General features: G+C 35.0%; 2 protein-coding genes across 2 annotated transcripts in view; both read left to right on the top strand.

Annotated features, from left to right (window-relative positions):
• LOC139515761 (uncharacterized) overlaps positions 1 to 10958 on the top strand; it is a gene marked incomplete in the record, with an annotated part of 192747 nt that extends 181789 nt beyond the window's left edge. Inside the window, 1 exon segment of the mRNA XM_071305446.1 lies at positions 955 to 10958. Within this exon segment, the coding sequence (XP_071161547.1) occupies positions 955 to 10003 (9049 nt within the window).
• A 4137-nt stretch (positions 10959 to 15095) lies between these two features.
• Positions 15096 to 18127, top strand: LOC139494275 (carboxypeptidase N subunit 2-like). The gene is made up of 2 exons (XM_071282446.1): positions 15096 to 15202; positions 15903 to 18127. Exon 2 carries the CDS (start codon positions 15918 to 15920, stop codon positions 17901 to 17903), a length of 1986 nt encoding a protein of 661 aa, XP_071138547.1. The 5' UTR covers positions 15096 to 15202; positions 15903 to 15917; the 3' UTR covers positions 17904 to 18127.
• The last annotated feature ends 334 nt before the right edge of the window (positions 18128 to 18461 follow it).

The raw sequence follows: 18461 nt of genomic DNA, 5'->3' as shown, positions 1-18461 counted from the left end.
AATAGTCTCTTTGAGGGGTAACAATCTGCTCTATCACCTTTTCATCTATGTGTCAATCACTTAATTATACTGATTGTTTAAGCAAGTTACCATGTGTTTAAAAAAACACTCATTTTTTCTTTTATTGCTGGTAAATACATGACAAACTTGAAATATGAATTTTAGAGTCAAAGCTTTCTTTGTGATATGTATTAATACACTTTCTAACTCATTTATAAATACGTCCTTGTCATACCTGTTTGTCCATACTAAAACACATTGATAAACCAACTAAGAAAGCATGACAATCCAGAATTCATCACAAAAAAAAATCATATATAATTTATACTCACTAAAATAGTACAACATTGCAAGAATTTAAAAAATCAATTGAAGTCCTAATACAAGCTTTTTGAATTTATACCTCCATTTATATTCTTCACAGGAAATACTTGAAAGTATGAATGAATACAAATGTATAATGTAAAATGTAAAACTAAAATGTAGAAGCTGCGTTTTAGAATATTGGAGTAATATTCTGCATATTGATGACAAATGAAAGTCAGTGAAAAATTTAAAAATTCTGATATTGATCTGTGATCCAATATTATTGAACAACTTGTCTTCTTGAGTGAAATTGTTATCCAATATTATAAAACAACTTGTCATTTTGAAATTTAGAATTGGAGTAATATTCTGCATATACCAATACAAATTAATCATATTGTCTTTACAACTGTGGAATCATAATGATTTTTTCATGGATTTCATGGGTATTGATAAACTTCAATTCTGATGTTCAAAGAAGTCCCAATTACCTATAGGAGTGTATGTAGACTTTAGCAAATTAGTGAAATTTCCAGGAAATATATATTTTTGTTTAATAAATCCAAGAAAATAAATTAATTCCTAGTCACTTGAGATTCTTAACCTATCTTATACTGGAAACTAATGTTAACTACAATTTTCTTACAGCACTTGTCTGGCTGCTGGGAGTGGATTGAATCTTGTTTACAAAACAGAATGCTTGCAAGCACAGAATAAGGATGAAACTGTAGATGCAGTCATTGAATATGCAGATAATTGTCAGTTTAGATTAAATATGGACATTTGGCCAGTATCAACACTTTGTACTGACATGGCTAATAACCCACTTTTTAGCAGTCTCTTGGGTGATTACTGTGAACCACAATGCTTCTTTGGCACCAAAAATGGAGGCACAACATGTATTTGTAATAATGGGTACTGGAACACAACATGTGACACTGAATGTCCGGGAGGAGCAACCAATCCATGCTCAGGATATGGATCATGTGATGACCAAACAGGAAAATGTGACTGTCCTCTCAACAAGCAAGGAGCAGATGACTGTTCTTTATGTTCTGATGGATGGATTGGACCAGATTGTCAAATTGCAGAAAACAAACTAAATGGTAATAAATCAGTTGCCTTGGCATCCCAGCTTGGACATATGACGAACTTAGATGGTTTGAGTTTTATAGTACGGGAACCATCAGTGTACACACTGATGACAGTTAGTGATGTGCTGGTCATACAAGGAAAGTACATCATCTGTCATCAAAACTACACCTGTATTACATTTTTATCTGTCCGTCTGGGAGATACCACACATGGATATTCCACAATCACAATCAAAGCGCCTAAACTGGACACTAACAAACCAATTGTCTACCTAGAAAACCAGGAAACATCAGTTGATGAGACCTTGTACTTTTATGGATTTTACTTTGAGAGATTAGATATAGATGAATTAAAGATTACTATTGCTGACAATGTAGAGATTCTAATAAGATTACAAGGCCAATATCTGACCATGGAGTTTTTGTTGAATTTCAAGTACCTAGAATTGACAAGTGGATTGCTATGTGGATCAGGAGAAGAAAATTCAACTCTAAAATTTGAGCAGCTACTGTATAGGGAAATATATTCACAAGATGTCTGTACATACTCAGGAACTATTCAAGGATCTTCACCCTTGCCAATTGTGTACACCTTGAATTTCAACACTGTAGTATTGGCTAAGAATACCTCATTACCTAGTTCACTTGACTTTACCAGATTTGCAGTAGCACCTTGCAATGAATTCATACATTACCCATCTATACATGACAAAAACCAAAATGTTGGTGGATACAGTTTAAATTTTGCCTCATCTATAATATATGGTGATGTAGACTTGTATACAAGCATTGGGTCCAACATAACATTTGAATTCCTTACCAAGTTAAACAATCACACAGACAAAGGAGGTGTGTTGTTCTCATTTAGTAACAGAAAATTATTCATTGTTCAAGTATATTCTGACTCTGTTCAGATAATTTACGAAAATCAAACATATACAACAAATCTAACTTTACAATACAATGAGTGGAACAAAGTAGTGGTTATGTACTATGGAGAATTGGGAGACTTTGATATATACGTCTTCAACAGTGAAGGGAACATCAAAAGAAGAAGCTATGTTTTGCCATTAAACATATTCAGTGATCCTGGAACATTATCCATAGGTCATTGGCAGCCCCCATTTAATGGCAAAGTACTCATAGCACCAGAGGCATTCAGTGGACTAATAGACAATTTCTTGGTTTGGAAGATATCACTAGAACCGAACATTGTAACTGACATTTTTCAAAAAGATCCGTTGGATATACAACATTTGCTAAGTTCTCTATGGCAATTTGATGAGGGCCAAGGCTCTGCAACATCTGACTATCTCCAAGGAACTATTATTAATTTACCTATATCACCATGGGTACCACCCGAGTGGATACCATCTGATGTCTACTATGTAAAGAACACGTATCCAAAGATCACTTATGTGTACTATGAAAGTTCAACTATTCAAACACAGGCAGAAAGTATATGTCACCAAATTGTAAATAATACATACACGGCATGCAGCAATCTATCTTCAGCAACGAAACAAATATTTTACACAGCTTGCCTTCAGATATACAGTGCAACCCTCAATTTGCCATCTGCATACAATGTAATATTGAGTTTTGGAAAAATATGCCAGACATCTCAAGATCTTGTTGCATCCCCAACAACTATGTTGTGTAACAGCCTAACTTCAATTGACAAAGAGAACAGTGGATGTTCTAAGACCTGTGTTTATGGAGAAATAATAATAGATGGTTCTTGTTCTTGTGCACATGGTTATTATGGATCATCATGTACTAAAATATGCCCTGGTGGATCTGATTCACCATGTAACAACCATGGAACATGTAACACAGCAGGGCTTTGTGAATGTGTCTGGAACTGGAATGGATCGGTGGATTGTGGAACATGTACTTCAGGAATGAAAGGATCAGACTGCAGAGTTTTGTATGAGGGTTCCTCTCTTGGCACAAAAGCATATATCACAGGCAAGGCCGACTTCATGGGATTTAATGGTTATCAGATATCATTAGATACAATATCTGGAGTATATACAGTGTTTGACTCTCCTACGAACTTTGCTGTTGAAGTGTACCAAGTGAACTGTATGTTTGGCTCATGTATTATTGGAGTTTCAATAAAGACATCATTAACTCAAATTGTAATTATGCCATCAGGACAAGATGATATGCCTCCAATCGTTTATCAGGATACAGTTAGATTAGATTATGGAGTGACTACCGTTATGTCGGACATGACCATGGAACTGAAATCATACACTGACCTCGAAATTACTGTTGGGACAAGTACTATCAAAGTAACAGTACAGAACCAGGGTATAGATATATCATTGAATGTACAATCATCAGTCTGTTCAATAGCAACTGGAATCATTGGAAATTGTACTGGGACAAGTGATACCTATGAAACCTACAATCAGAATGACCTCATGCATTATATAGAGACTACGTATGTTTCTGTTGATGGGCCAATCGTTCAAACATTATTAACTGTGTTTGGTCAGAATGTGACATTGAACTCTGGATTTGCTTTGGCATTTAATCAAACTTCGTCTGTATCCGAGACATTAACATATAGAGACAATGACACAATGAACAGTCAATCATTCAGTCTTAGTATGTACTTCAAACCTACTGCGGAAGGAGGTGTCTTGTTGGCATACAGTAAAAATACAACATTCTCTATACTTAATAGGAATCCAGTCACAATGGAATGTGGAACAAAGTCAATCTTAACAACTATCAGTCCACACATTGGTGAATGGAATCAGATAATCATAACATTTGATGGAACCAACAACCATATATACTTCTATCATTACGGTCCTAATATAACTATCAGTTATGAAGTCATAAGTGATTTCTGTCCGAACCTATTTTTGGAAGGTGGGAAGATTGCTCTAGGAGAATGGATTCCATCATTTGAATCCGACAAATATACTTACACTGGGTCTTTTGTTGGAGAAATAGAAGAGGCATCCATCTGGAAAGACCCAATACTACCTTCACTTATCTTCCAGGCAGAGAGTCTGAATGTGAAATTATCAGGATTTCTAAACAATGTTTCATCGTTATGGTCATTTTCTGAAGGTGTTGGATATACTGCATTTGATAGTGTTTTAGGAAATGACATGAGTCTTCCAAGTTCCCCATGGCAGTCACCTGTGTGGGTAGTATCTGACAAAACATTGAAAGTTATAAATGATGAAGTTGCCATGAATATCAATACTCAGCAAGAAGCTGTTAGTTTTTGTACCGATTTCTTTACTGCTGTTTCAAGTTCCTGTAGCAGTGTTTCAGCAAGTACTACATTCTGGTTTAAAAATCAATGCATCTTACTTGGAAGTTCTACTTCAAATGTTAGTGACAGTGTTACCGTTATGATAAGCTTTGCCACCGTGTGTGGTATGAATGGAGGCAGTACAAGTACATTATTTAATAGTATGTGTAGCTTGAATACATCTGTACCTTTCTGGGTTTCACAAGTTTGTAACAACTGCGGATTTGGCTATTTAGGATCAGATGGAGCTTGTATTTGTTACTATGGTTTCCATGGAACCAACTGTGATCAATTCTGTCCGAATGGAATTACTTTACCTTGTAATGATAGAGGAGTGTGTGATACAAGTGGCATGTGTCAATGTGAAGGTCACTGGTCTGGATCAGCATGTAGTAGTTGTGCAACAGGATGGGAAGGAAACGAATGTGTTGTCATGGAAACGGGACAACCTGCTAATCAGTCCGTGTTGGTGGCACAAATAAGTGCAAACGGTCAGATGATCTCTTTTGACGGACATTTAGTTGATTTGACTATCAAGGGCGTATATTTATTATTTGGACACTCAGATGAATTAGTTAATGTTTACGGACACATGTTAACATGCTATGATACTCTCAGGCCACATCTTTGCTTAAGAGATATTGTAATCGATGTCGATGGTACTTTTTATTATATCCGATCGAAGAACAGCTTCCAGGAGTCTAAAGTTGTAATATACACAAATTCGGCTGAAATAAACGTTTACGACAAGTATACCACCAGTAAAATGGATATTTCAATCTCCCAAACTAATATTTTATCTGTGACCTTCATTAACATGGAACTATCAGTCAAGATCATATACGTAGACAATGGACTTATCATGACAATTTCATACTCAAATAATAAGTGGATTTCCGAAGCAACCCTGATTGAGGGCATACTTACATCATGCGAAACAAAGTCTGCTATTCAACTGGCTGCTTGTAACTCTTCAAGAACAAGTATCTGTACCAATTCTGTCAATACCACATCAGAAGGTTCCTGTGTCGGCCAGTTAACCTTCCTTACAGTTGAGCTCTTCATGAACAGCTATGTATTTACTGACAATATTGTTGATGAAAAACTAGAACGACAGTATATTATTACAGGTCCAGCTTGTCTCCAGTTTAGTGGATCAGGGATATACGTTAGCGAAGTTGAAATGCCGACAACAGTCTTTACAGTCGAATTCCATGTCAAACCAACAGCCGTCAATGGACCGATGTTAACATATCATACAAACAGTCATCAAACTATTGTTGTTAATTACAAAACTGGTATTGTCATTATTGCTGATGAGATCGTGTATCAAACAAATATTTTAATTGAGCTTAATGTATGGAACCAAATAAATCTGGTATGGAAACCGAGTGGTTATAAACTGGAGGTTTACGTTATTTCTGGTTCAGGTACAACCACTGTGAAGGAAATATCATGTCCTTTCAATATTTTCGAAACAGGAGGAACTCTAACAGTGGGACAAATAGGCGATGGCGTTACTTCATTGTTTCCGATCGGCACATTCAATGGATATATTGATGAACTGAGGATATGGACACGTCCACATAGTCCATCAATTGTCAGAAACAACTGGAGAATTTCTGTAACAGATAAGACACCAGATCTTCATGCAGTATGGTCATTAAATGAAGGAACTGGTTATGTAGCATCAGATCTGAAAAATTCACAACACATGTATATGGTAAATTATGACAGTACACCGACTTGGGCGGCATCAGACCTAGACCTGAGCCCAGGTGTTGATTTAAAACTTCCCGAATTGACTGCATTGACACCACTAAATACTGCTATAGATACAACACGATGCGATGACTTGCTAAAATCTTCAGAATTGACGACTAACTGTGCTGGTCTTGAAAACATTTTATCATCTTTATATGACCAGTGTGTGATCTTAGTGCAAACTACAGGAAATCCCGATATGGCAGAAGTTATACTCTTAAGCTTTTCTGATTACTGTAAGGAGGCTAAAAATTTAACAGATTCGCCAATTAAAAGTATGTGCAACCTAGTAGATGTATATGAGCAATATGTATCATGGTATGGAGGGTCTTGTAGTAATGAATGCATTTTTGGATTTGCGAACAATAGCATTTGCTCATGTGATTCATCTCATTATGGATCATCTTGTTCTGGGGTGTGTGGGCTAGGACCAATGGGAGCTTGTAATTCACATGGAACATGTGATTCGTCATCTGGACAGTGTGCTTGCCATGCTCATTGGTACGGACAAAGTGTTTCAGTCTCACAATATTGGAGATCATTCTCAACATTGTTTACTGCTACCATTTCAGTTTCTTCTTATTCTTGCGTAGATTGTTCACTTGGATGGTATGGAGCAGACTGCAATTTTGTAGTACAGAACATTGAGGGCCGTCAGTCATACGCGGCTGGTTTAATATTTGCGTCATACATTACAACTTTAGGAGGTGCATCATATAGAATAATATTACCAGGAATCTACAATGTGTACAGTGTTTCAGGACTATCAGTTCAAGCCGTTTTCTGGCCTTGTAATGGCGACATCTTTTGCCGACAAATTAAAGAAATTTCTATTAATAGTGGGGGACAAACTGTTAGTGTAATGAGATACAATGATACATTACAACCTATGCATGTTGGAGGCTCAACAACATTTGAGTTCGCAACAACAACAACGGTAGCCGGTATAAATATAAAATGGATTGTAAGAGAGTACATCCGAATAACAGTTGGGTCGTTTACAGTATTGATAGCAGATAGTAACATCGGACTTATCTGTCGGTTCAAAGTAGGCAAAGATAGTGGAAGAACAGCGACGGGATTACTTGGTAATGCAGACAATACATGGTGGATGGACCTTGTATCGCCATCTGATCAGTCCGGTGTAAATTCCTCATTCATTGATCAGGGATTATCGGCTACATATACTGGTTCATGGACAAAGAAAGAATTTGGTTCATCACTTACATCAGTTCACACTTGGCACACAGACCGACAACAGAATTTATCAACATCAGGGTACCTGCTACATTTGACATTGCAAACTGCTACCTATACTAACATACATATGACTAAGGATATAACTGCGTTTACAATTTCTTTCTGGATTCGAATACAAGTACATCTAAGTAATCAAGTACTAATTGTTTATCAGATGGATGGGCAAAATCTAACTTTATCGGCTGAAAAGGGTAATTTAGGAATACAGTGGGGAAATACCTGGACATCTACATTAGAAATGAAAGTTGGTTCATGGATATATACAGCTATAACATGGAAGTCTGTCGATGGTGAGTTCCTAATCTATATGATGACCGATGGAGGGTTACAGTACAAAGCGATAAGGAATGTTCATGTATCATCTGTATTGAATATTGAAGGAATGTTCTTGTTTGGAAATAACGAAAGCCCATTGGAAATCGATCATGCTAGAATTTGGAAATTGTCCAAATCTCTCGACACTATTCTCTCTGGAATGTCCGTTTATGTTGATGACATAACTTCTGATAAAGAATTACTATCAGTAATTGGATTCGATGAAGGCACTGGACTCATTTCAAATATGGCGACGCCTACGTCTTCTACCACAATACAATTGCCCGGCACAATTACTGAACCAGAAAGTGATGATTTATGGCTTCCTTCTGACATACCAACTGCAAAATCATACTTGCCAAAAGATGCTGCTCCATCAAATGTGAATGCTTCTGTTTTGAACGATTGTATTGCAGCCTTAAACAACTCTGATGTACAGCAATATTGCAACGATGTAAGCAACATAACAGAATTCTTTTTAGAAGCTTGTTTGAATGACTATGCAAATGTTGGTGAGAACGCAACGTACATACTACTTATACACAACCTTATATTCTACTGTCAATCAACTTTTAATGTCGATGAATGCAAATTGAAAGACTATTTTGATTACTGTACTACAGACAACGAGACTGAATCAAAAGACGATATAATGCTGATTATTATAATTGCTATCTGCTGTATAATACCCATTATCATATTATTGTTATGTTGTTGCTGTTGGTGGCAAGGATTTCTTTGTTTCAAAAAGAAACAACATGTAACGGACAGTCATAAGGAAAAGATCGTAAAAGAAGATTGCGAGGAGGATGTTGATGAAGATATGGCTTATTCAAGAAGTAGGATAACTTCGCGTACCGGAAACTTCTTATTTGAAGACAATGAAGGATTTGGCCGACTTGATTCTCGTGCTGGTTCTGCCATATCAGCATCCGATTTCCCTATTCTTTTTGAAGCAATTGAGGAGGAAAACATGGCTTCGCCAGCTCCACCTCGTGGTACACTCTTCACCCCAGCTCCTGCTCTATCTAAACCATCTCATTCAGGTGGTCCAAGAACTAAATCATCATTATTAGCTACCTTAAGTAGCATTATTCCACAAGTGAGGTCTAGACCGAAAGGAGATCATCCAAGCCCTGCCGATATTCAAATTCAGGATACTAATATGGATGACGAAGGAAACCAAAATGTTTCACTACCAAATCCCATGACATTTAGTAGACATACAAACGCAACGCCAGTTTTTGGCAAAAAATCGCCGTCTGTTTTCACAAAACAGTCATCAGCTACTCCTGTATTTGGTAAATCTCAATCGAACGGTCAGTCTAAACAAGAACTTGATGATAATGGCAGACCAGTTTCTGCATCATCTGTTGGATCAAGAGCCAAATCTCATTCGCCGTTCGTTATACCTGGTAATAATGACGGTGACAGGAAAGAGGAAACAGCCAGTCCATTCCAACCCGAAGACGCCCATTCATATTCTGTCATGAACAGAGGTTATTCACCGGAAGTCGGAGAGATGGAGCCTGTTTTCTCAAAATCACATCATGAGCCGTTACCAGTACTGACTGAGGTCCCATCAATGGAAACATTTAAACCTGAAAATATTGGAAAGAAAAAAAGCCAAAAGAAGGGCAGAAAATCTAGAGCTGCTGATGCAATACATGCACCCGTAGGAACTACGACAGGGAATGATTATTCTGGCAAACATTCTGCAAATATTGGAACGGTTGCGCCTATGTTACCAAAGTCCTTACCTATGGCGAGTAAAATACCGTCATTAGAAACATTCAAACCAAACACTGCTGGCAAAAAAGTAACTGGAACTAAAGGGAGGGCTTCAAGTGCATCAGATGCTCTGCACGCACCAGATGGAACTCTCTTTGAAAAGGTCGAAGAAGTAATTATCCGACCTCCATCGTATAAGGCACCATCATCGCCAGGACTTCTGATAGATTTAGACGATGCATTTGATTAATAACCAAACATATATAGAATGACACACATGGTTATGATTTTTTAAAACCAAAATGTGATATGATTTGTGATTTTTTTGTTTTTATTCGTCCATTTAATAGCTTTACTTCATAATTATTCGTCCTTATTTTTACTAGATTTTTATTTCTACTTTGTTGTAAATTTTTATTTTTATTTATGCTATTGTATTGTTTCTTGGGAACGGAAATTAATTTTATATTTTTTTTATGTATCACATGTGTCCTTAATAATTAAGTCGTTGCCATATTAGCCAGAGATTTTGTTACTTTTGAAAAATAAGATGAAATACATACATTTTTATGATTCAAAATTTGGATGTCAATTAACGAATTTTTTTTTTTATAAAAGAATACAAATTAAAGGAAAAAATTATTTAAATATGTTGGAATTTTTCATAACAAGTAACCATCATCATGATTTAAGAAAGAATTATTTTTTTTTTGAAATAAAGGATAAAATGTATACATTGTTATACTGTCAATAACCTGAATGTCAATTACAAAACGTGGGTTTTTTTTTTAAAAGAATACAAATTTAAGGGAATTTTATTTTAATATGTTGGAAACTGTTATAACAAGTAATCATGATTTAATAATAATAATAAAAAATCCTTTCTAGAAAAAAAAAAGAATTTTTAATCATTTATAGGAAGTTTAATTACAAATTACATCAATATTTTTTAAAAAGTGTTCACACTTATTTTTAGAAGTTGAAAGTATAAAGAACTGTTTATTAAAAATTGAGCAATATATATGCACGTTTCTTTTTAAAACGACAGAGGCTTTTCAATTCTTACATTTAATAGCTCAAAACGTACTTATGAATATTCAATATATTGATTTTATTTTAATTATATCTACTAATGTTCATTCATAAATCTGTGCAATCATGTTTCTTTTTTACTTAATATATAATAAAATGTATTATATTTTTCACCTGCTGTGTAATAGTTGTCTACAAAGGTTCTCTAAAAAAGAAAAATCACTCCAATTATCTTTCTTTAACCACAATATGATTATCTGATAAACTAGAGCTCTGTGGATCGAAATGCTCCCATTAAAACCACCAAATTGGTTTGAAATATTGGAAACAAATTGATCTTGTATCCATTAGAGGTATTCAAAGGAGATGTGAGGTATGAGTGCCGATGAGACCACTCTTCACCCAAGGCACAATGCGATAAAATTATACAATTATAGGTCAAAGTACGATCTTAAATACGGAGCATTGACTCACACCGAGCAGCAAGCAATAAAGCGCGCCATAATGACATGTGTAAAAAAATTAAAACAGGAAACTAACGGTCTAATCTATATAAAAACGGGAAACACGTATGAACCAAACCAACAGACAACAAACACTGAACAACAGGTTCCTGACTTAGGACAGGTGCAAACTAATGCAAAGGGTTTGAATTACTAGAAGTTTTAAGGCGCCATACCCTACCCAAAACCTGGGACAGTGATGTAATGGTAAAACACTAACACAAACTATGTAAAACAAAAAAACAGCAACAAAGACAACAGTTTGCTACACGGTTGCAGGCTCCTGACTAGGGACAGACATATATATTGTGGCGGGGTTTATTCTATACCTGCATATTTGAAATCATATTGCTTTACTCTAATATGAGTGGTTGTACCTCATACAGATATGTACTGGTTATTTGGTCTTGGCTCGATGGATCATCAGTGACAATGTCGGCGTATAGAATTAAAGAAATTAATTGTCTGGTACAACGGTTCATAATATTAAACGAGGATATAGCTATGTAATAGTTGTTATAAAATACTAGTATGGGAATATCAGAGGACAAATGCAGACACAGTGCTGTTCACTTAAAGTTGAAAGGCACTATAGTGTGTTTTTTTCCATACAGGAACCAATCAAACACAGGGACATGGCGTCTTTTCTGTATAGAAAAAAGTATAAGATAAACAACATGAAAATGTCTGCCACAAACACGATTGCGTTTAATGATCTTTAATGCCCTGAATATATTTGTAAAGAATTTCAACGACAAAATAGTGTTGCTTGAAACTAAATTAATGAACTAATATACATCCCAGGAAATACCATCTACAATGATTGAACAACAAATGATGATAACCTTTATATCAATAAATCTGTCACTTTAACATGCTTCTATGGAACAATGAGAATCGGAAAAACAAGCAAACAACTAAAAAACTAAAACTTTACGCAAAATATGTATTGCTACATCATTTTGGATTTCCTCTTTAGTGTTAGTACGTGTATGTCAAATAATGAACAAAATCACAAACAAGATCAAAGATAAAAGTCTTCTTACTTTCGAAAGGAAACAATCTATCAGATTTCCAAAAAAAAAGAGTTAATAATCTTCCTTTCCTGTAAATTTGCCCAAGGAACAATATTTTTTCCATTTCCGAGGCGAGACCCTTAGTATCATATTGAAGACTGTACTATGTTGACATATTTAGTCTCAGAAAATTTCATAGTTACATCGAGATATCATCCTGAACCAATATAAAAGGTAGCAATGACGAAGAGACAACTATCCTCCAAAAAAATGAAGTGTATGTCCGCAATTATAGGCAATCGTAAGGTATTCAACAAAGAGAAAAACCTTTACTGTGTAGACAGCTATAAAAGACCTCGACATGAAAAATGTGAAACAAATTTGAAATATATACAATTGAGAAAATTAACGACCTAATCCTTTCTAATCTGGAACATCGGTGTTAAAGCAAAACATGAAGACACACTCTGTAAAACCAGTAGCAAAGGGATCAAATCAAAAAAATACTACATAGTTCCAAGGCACAAAAACAACTAATATTGAAACATAAGACAAAAAAGAACCGGAATTAGAGTACCCTCAGTCACTGAAATCTGGTTTAAACCTAATTACACTGACTAATAAATGAATCATTTGCCACACTAAGCATCATCCATTACACATCCAACATAGTTGAAATAAACGACTCCATAAGCTGTTGAAATGCGCATGACCTTAGACCATAGTGTATGAAAAGAAAATGTTTGTATTAACATAGAAAAAAAATACCTTTGTTGTATGTCCCAAATTAAAAGTCTTGAAATTCTGAAAAATAAAACCGTAAACTCAGGATAATAGTAATGATCAGTTACAGTAAGCAACAGAGGTGTTTTCCAACTTGAGAAAATGCATGATTGTTCATTGTAGCGATATTTGACTTTTCGGCTACTCAACAAAGAAGCGGCGTACTAAAAAAAAAAACAATTTCCGTCAGAAATAAGTCTCATCACCTTGAAATTGTACATACGAAGAAACCAGCAATTTTCTCATAAATCAATATCTTACTACTTTCATTTCATATCAGGTCATTTTCAGCAATGATCAAATTACGGCTTTACAAAAGACACGATTATAGGTAAATAACAACAGGAAAATCTGAGGTAATAGAATGTTTCTTTTCATACAGTTGTAGCATGATCAACATCTAACATAGGGCTCCACTGAATGAGCTTTGCTACATGCAGTCCTAAATGTGGTTTTAAGATAATATAAAAAGAAGAAGATGTGGTATGATTGCCAATGAGACAACTTTTCACAAGAGACCAAATGACACAGAAATCAACATAAGGTCACCGTAAGGCCTCCGACAATGAGCAAAGCCCATACCGAATAGTCGGCTTTAAAGGCCACGAAATGACGAATGTATTTAACAATTCAAAAGAGAGAACTAACGGCCTAATTTATGTACAAAACATTAACCGAAAAACAAATATGTAACACATCAACAAACGACGACCACTCAGTAAATTACAGGCTTCTGACTTGGGACAGGCTCATACAAACACAACTTGGCGGGATTAAATATGTTAGCGTTATTCCAACCCTCCCCTAACCTGGGAACGAACTATAAAATCAGTTGAAAAGGGCTTAACACATCAGATGCATACAAATAGAAATAAATCTAACAAAAACACAGAGTGGACGTGGCGATACTTGTACATCCCAACATAAAAAAAGGCATAAGTACAGATCTGAGAGAATTCACAGTTACTGAGATCTATAGTTCAAAGCGATGAACAGCAATAGAAAACGATGGTTCTCTCTGGGTACATCCCAACATAAAAAAAGGCACAAGTACAGATCTGAGAGAACTCACAGTTACTGAGATCTAGTTCAAAGCGATGAACAGCAATAGAAAACGATGGTTCTGTTCTCTCTGGGTAATCAAGATTGCTTCACCATAAAAAAAACTGACCGTCACGATGTAACTTACAGTGCTCAAAGTGGCGTAAAACAAAAAATGGCCAATCAATCAATCCTTTGGTTGAGGTTTTTCAAGTCGGGGTTTTGTGTCCTGAGTTTATATTCACTATTTCTTTTCATTAGCATGAGTATGAGATAAAAGATCATATCAAGATCTCATATTGAGTCTTTTTCCTAAAAAATGTTGAAAAAAGCTTGATCACACGGGAGTGTCGTGGAAAAAAAATCATAGGATTGGTTATAGAACAAAATAAGAAAGACAGAAGCAAACAGACAAGCTGTGAGAGCTTTTACACCAAAATGGACATAGCAGCAAGTAGCGTCACCTAATACTTACGCGGCATGAACTGAATATTAACCGTCCATGTATTATTTAAATCAGGCACATTGGAAAAAATCGGAGGAAATGATGTCTTAAAGTATTTGAAATGCACATAAGTACATGTCATAAAAATTCTCCGTTTTTTTTTATAGTTTTCTTTGACAAAACTCCCAAGAAATTATGTTTTCCGAGTGCTTGTTTTATAAGTAGATACTTTTCAAAGTATAGTATGAAAACTCTACCTTCGGAAAGTCTTGCCATACCAACATACGTTATGCAAACATGCGAAAACTATTATCATTTCCTTAACAACCTAAAACAAGTGAAAAAAAGGGGCGATGGGTTATAAAACAAATTAATTTAGCTTCTGATAATAAAAATCGACCATCCGAGAAAATGTAGTATAGCATATATAGACTGCACATAATATGTATATTTCAAACGTAGCAAAGGTTAGAATCGGTATCTGCTGCTTCCAAATACTAATATTTCGATGTACATTGACAAGTGAACTTTAGCAGCAGAATACAAATATAGACTTTGTAACGTCACTCACTGTCAGGTGATGAGATAATTACAAGTTCCATCACAAGTGATCAAGATACGCCATATCGGTAAGTTGATTTATATTTTGTCCAACCTATGTTCAGTTTTGTTATTTTTTTAGGCAACAAAAGTGATTCCAAATCGGACACGATTAAGTGAAAAATTGCTTGGTACTACATTTACTTTAAGAGATTACACCCAACAAAATATGGAACGACTCAGATTAATTTTACCTTTTAAATAAAATTTAAAGCATATGTGTAGTTAAGTTGGAATAATACGTTCCAATGTAAAAAAAAAAAAAAGAAAAGAAAAAAAAAGATAAAGACAAAAAGACAAACAACAAAACATTGCAATTTTTGGAATCCAAACTGTTTTCCGCTGTAACAAAAAGCATTTGAATATAAAAACTACAAACAAGATATCAGAGCTGAATAATAAATGTTTCATATATATTCATTATATAAGAATCATTGCATAATAGTAAAATGGTCATTATCGGGATTTATAAGTGAGGTGAAGAATAACACCCGCATTTAAAACTACCATCATTTTTCAATGCTATCTTACTAAAATGGAAAATTATCCTACCGGTTTCACACTTGATATGTCTCGTTTGGTGCAAAAGAGAGAAAATAACAAATATGAAATGGGTGAGTATCATACATGTACATACATGTGCGTTTTAATATATATTTTTATTATCAAATACAGCTCTATTTAGGATTAAACCTATTATGCAAGGACATGTATTTTTTTTCTTTCCAGATTATTTTCTGTTTAATGATGGTGCTTTCATTAAGGATACTAATCGTGTTTTTACTTTTACCGCTACTGTCGTTGGCAACTCAACAATGGACAGATGGTGCGTGTGGCAACTGTATATGTAGTAGGAAACGTGGAAATTATGAAATGGAATATGTCGTCAACTGCACTGGAAAAGACATTAAAAGTTTACCAGATAACTTGCCAAGAAACATTCATCGCCTGGACTTGTCATTTAACTCGCTTGGTAGTTCAAGTTTAAAAAATCTTGAATTGTATGGTAATGATCTGATGTCTTTGTCCCTAGCAAGTAATAATGTCACAATTATAAACACGGATATATTATCGTCCCTTAGACATCTTGAGGAACTTGATTTGACGGGGAATGTGCTGGATTATATTGATGATCGTTTATTTTTTGCTTTAAATTTGCGAAAACTTAGCGGTATTTCAGCCAAGATGTTTCATCGTTCAGCTTTCTGGAAATTAGTAAGTTTGGAAGATCTTTCGGTTATATTTGAACAGAAAATGATCGATGAAAATATTTTCAAAAATTTACAAGTGTTTCATCTCGATGTGACATTTCGATATGCAAAAGAAATCCCAATTTCGTTATTTCATTTTGGAACGAACACGCTGACTAGACTAACTATTGACGGACCTTTATTATCATCTTTGCCAAACGGTATATTTGATGGGCTTACAGTTCTGAAGACACTGACAATTCGTGGTGGCAACATACGATGGCTATCAAATAGTCTTTTTTATAGACCCTCTGCTACTAGCATGCCCTTGCACCTTAACAAAATTTCTATTATAGGTGTCAAGTCTATCCCACGTGATCTCTTCAAAGGACAACTAAGTTTGAAATTTACTACCCTGAAAAACATAGAAGATATTCCACCACTTGATTTACCGGTTCAGCTAGACAATCTTGACATGTCTGGGAGCAATGTATTTAGAGTATCACCTGATGTCTTCATGAAACTGACAAATTTAAGAGAGCTAAATTTGAGTAATTCGTCGTTGACATCACTTGAAAGCGAATCATTCATTGGACTGTCCTCTCTATCTGATCTCGATCTGTCCAGAAATAAGATAGTTACTCTGCCAGAGAAGATATTCGAAGCTTGTCGTTACACATTAGACTTTTTAGATTTAAGTTACAATCAAATACCAAGAATTCAGCCATTTTACTTCAACATGCTAAAATCTCTTAGAGTATTAGATCTTAGCCATAATAAAATACAATTAATTCACGCGAAGGCTTTTGAAAAACTAAATATGTTGACTGACTTGAAATGCAGGGGAAATTTGATTTCTACACTTCCAGATACTCTCTTCTCAAACGTTCTATCCATTCAAGTGATAGAACTCGGGAAGAATAATATTTCAAGGATAGCATCTACCCTTTTTGATAATTTATATCAACTATCCAGTCTTAACCTGGAAAGTAATCCCTTACACTGTGATTGTAGCGTGAATTTGCTAAAAATGAAATATCGTTATTTACAGATACAAGGAGTCTGCAAAACACCTGAGGAGTATTATGCGTACCAAGTGTCGAAACTAAAACGAGATGAATCGTGTTATAATATTGAGGAAGGGTCCTCATCTGTGAGTCTGTTTTCCTCAATACAAGTTACAACAGATTCCCAGAAAACTAGCTTTAAACAGACTATTAACCCGACACTAGCAATGATATCGGTCAGTACCACATTGGTTGACGTTTTAGTAAGTAACACATCAGACGACAATTTATCTGGAAATAGTCACACTATTGAGCATTATGATGTCACTGAAGAACACCCTACATCTGTATATGTTAACCGGTCCCTGTTAGCAGAGCAGCAAACTACCATATGGCATGGCACCGGTTTTATTGTATTGTATGTTTGTGTTGGCATATTAGGCACCGTGATAATTATAACAACTGCTATTGGTTGTAGGAACGTCTGTAAAGATTTACGCAGACGAGGAACGTATATCCTTCCGCCTCCATGATTTAGATCATTGTTCAGAATGTAACATTGGATTATTGAATTGGTTTTTTTTTTACACTTGTGATTTCCATTTAAACACCAAGTTATGCAAACTATTGTGTTCGTGTGGTATTATTTTTGTTGTTGTAGGTATTTTTTATTCTGTTCAATTACGTTCTAATTTAACTTTAAAGCTCTGTAAATGAGATTTATATATCATTATAGCAATAATTGGCTTCTGAAATGTGTTCTTTTCAAGCTTTTATTTTTTTTCTCTTTTGAATAATCTAGAGTTACCTATTCAACTGTATAAAGATTAGATTTCATGGATACTTGTACTTGCTGAATGACTTCATGTTTAGTCAGCAGCTCGAAAATGATAAATTTAACATTACGCGTAGGCAAATTCCAATAAGTTTCATATTGCTTCTGGTGATTTGTTCTAATGAGCACAAAATGTGTTTGACACATGCTCACGAACTTACTGTGTATATTAACGTTATTTCGGCCATCGTTATCCTTTTAAATATATACATTTAAGCAGCTAGCATAAACTTTTATTATATATTTTTATAAAACA

Source organism: Mytilus edulis, chromosome 1 (assembly GCF_963676685.1).
Source record: "Mytilus edulis chromosome 1, xbMytEdul2.2, whole genome shotgun sequence".
NCBI lineage: Eukaryota > Metazoa > Mollusca > Bivalvia > Mytilida > Mytilidae > Mytilus > Mytilus edulis.
Note: the sequence above shows the minus strand (reverse complement) of the source record. Positions and strands in the feature narration are given on the sequence as shown.

Bases quoted from the DNA above. Each gene is read 5' to 3' on its own strand.
- LOC139494275 (XM_071282446.1), top strand. From the start codon at position 15,918: ATGATGGTGCTTTCATTAAGGATACTAATCGTGTTTTTACTTTTACCG.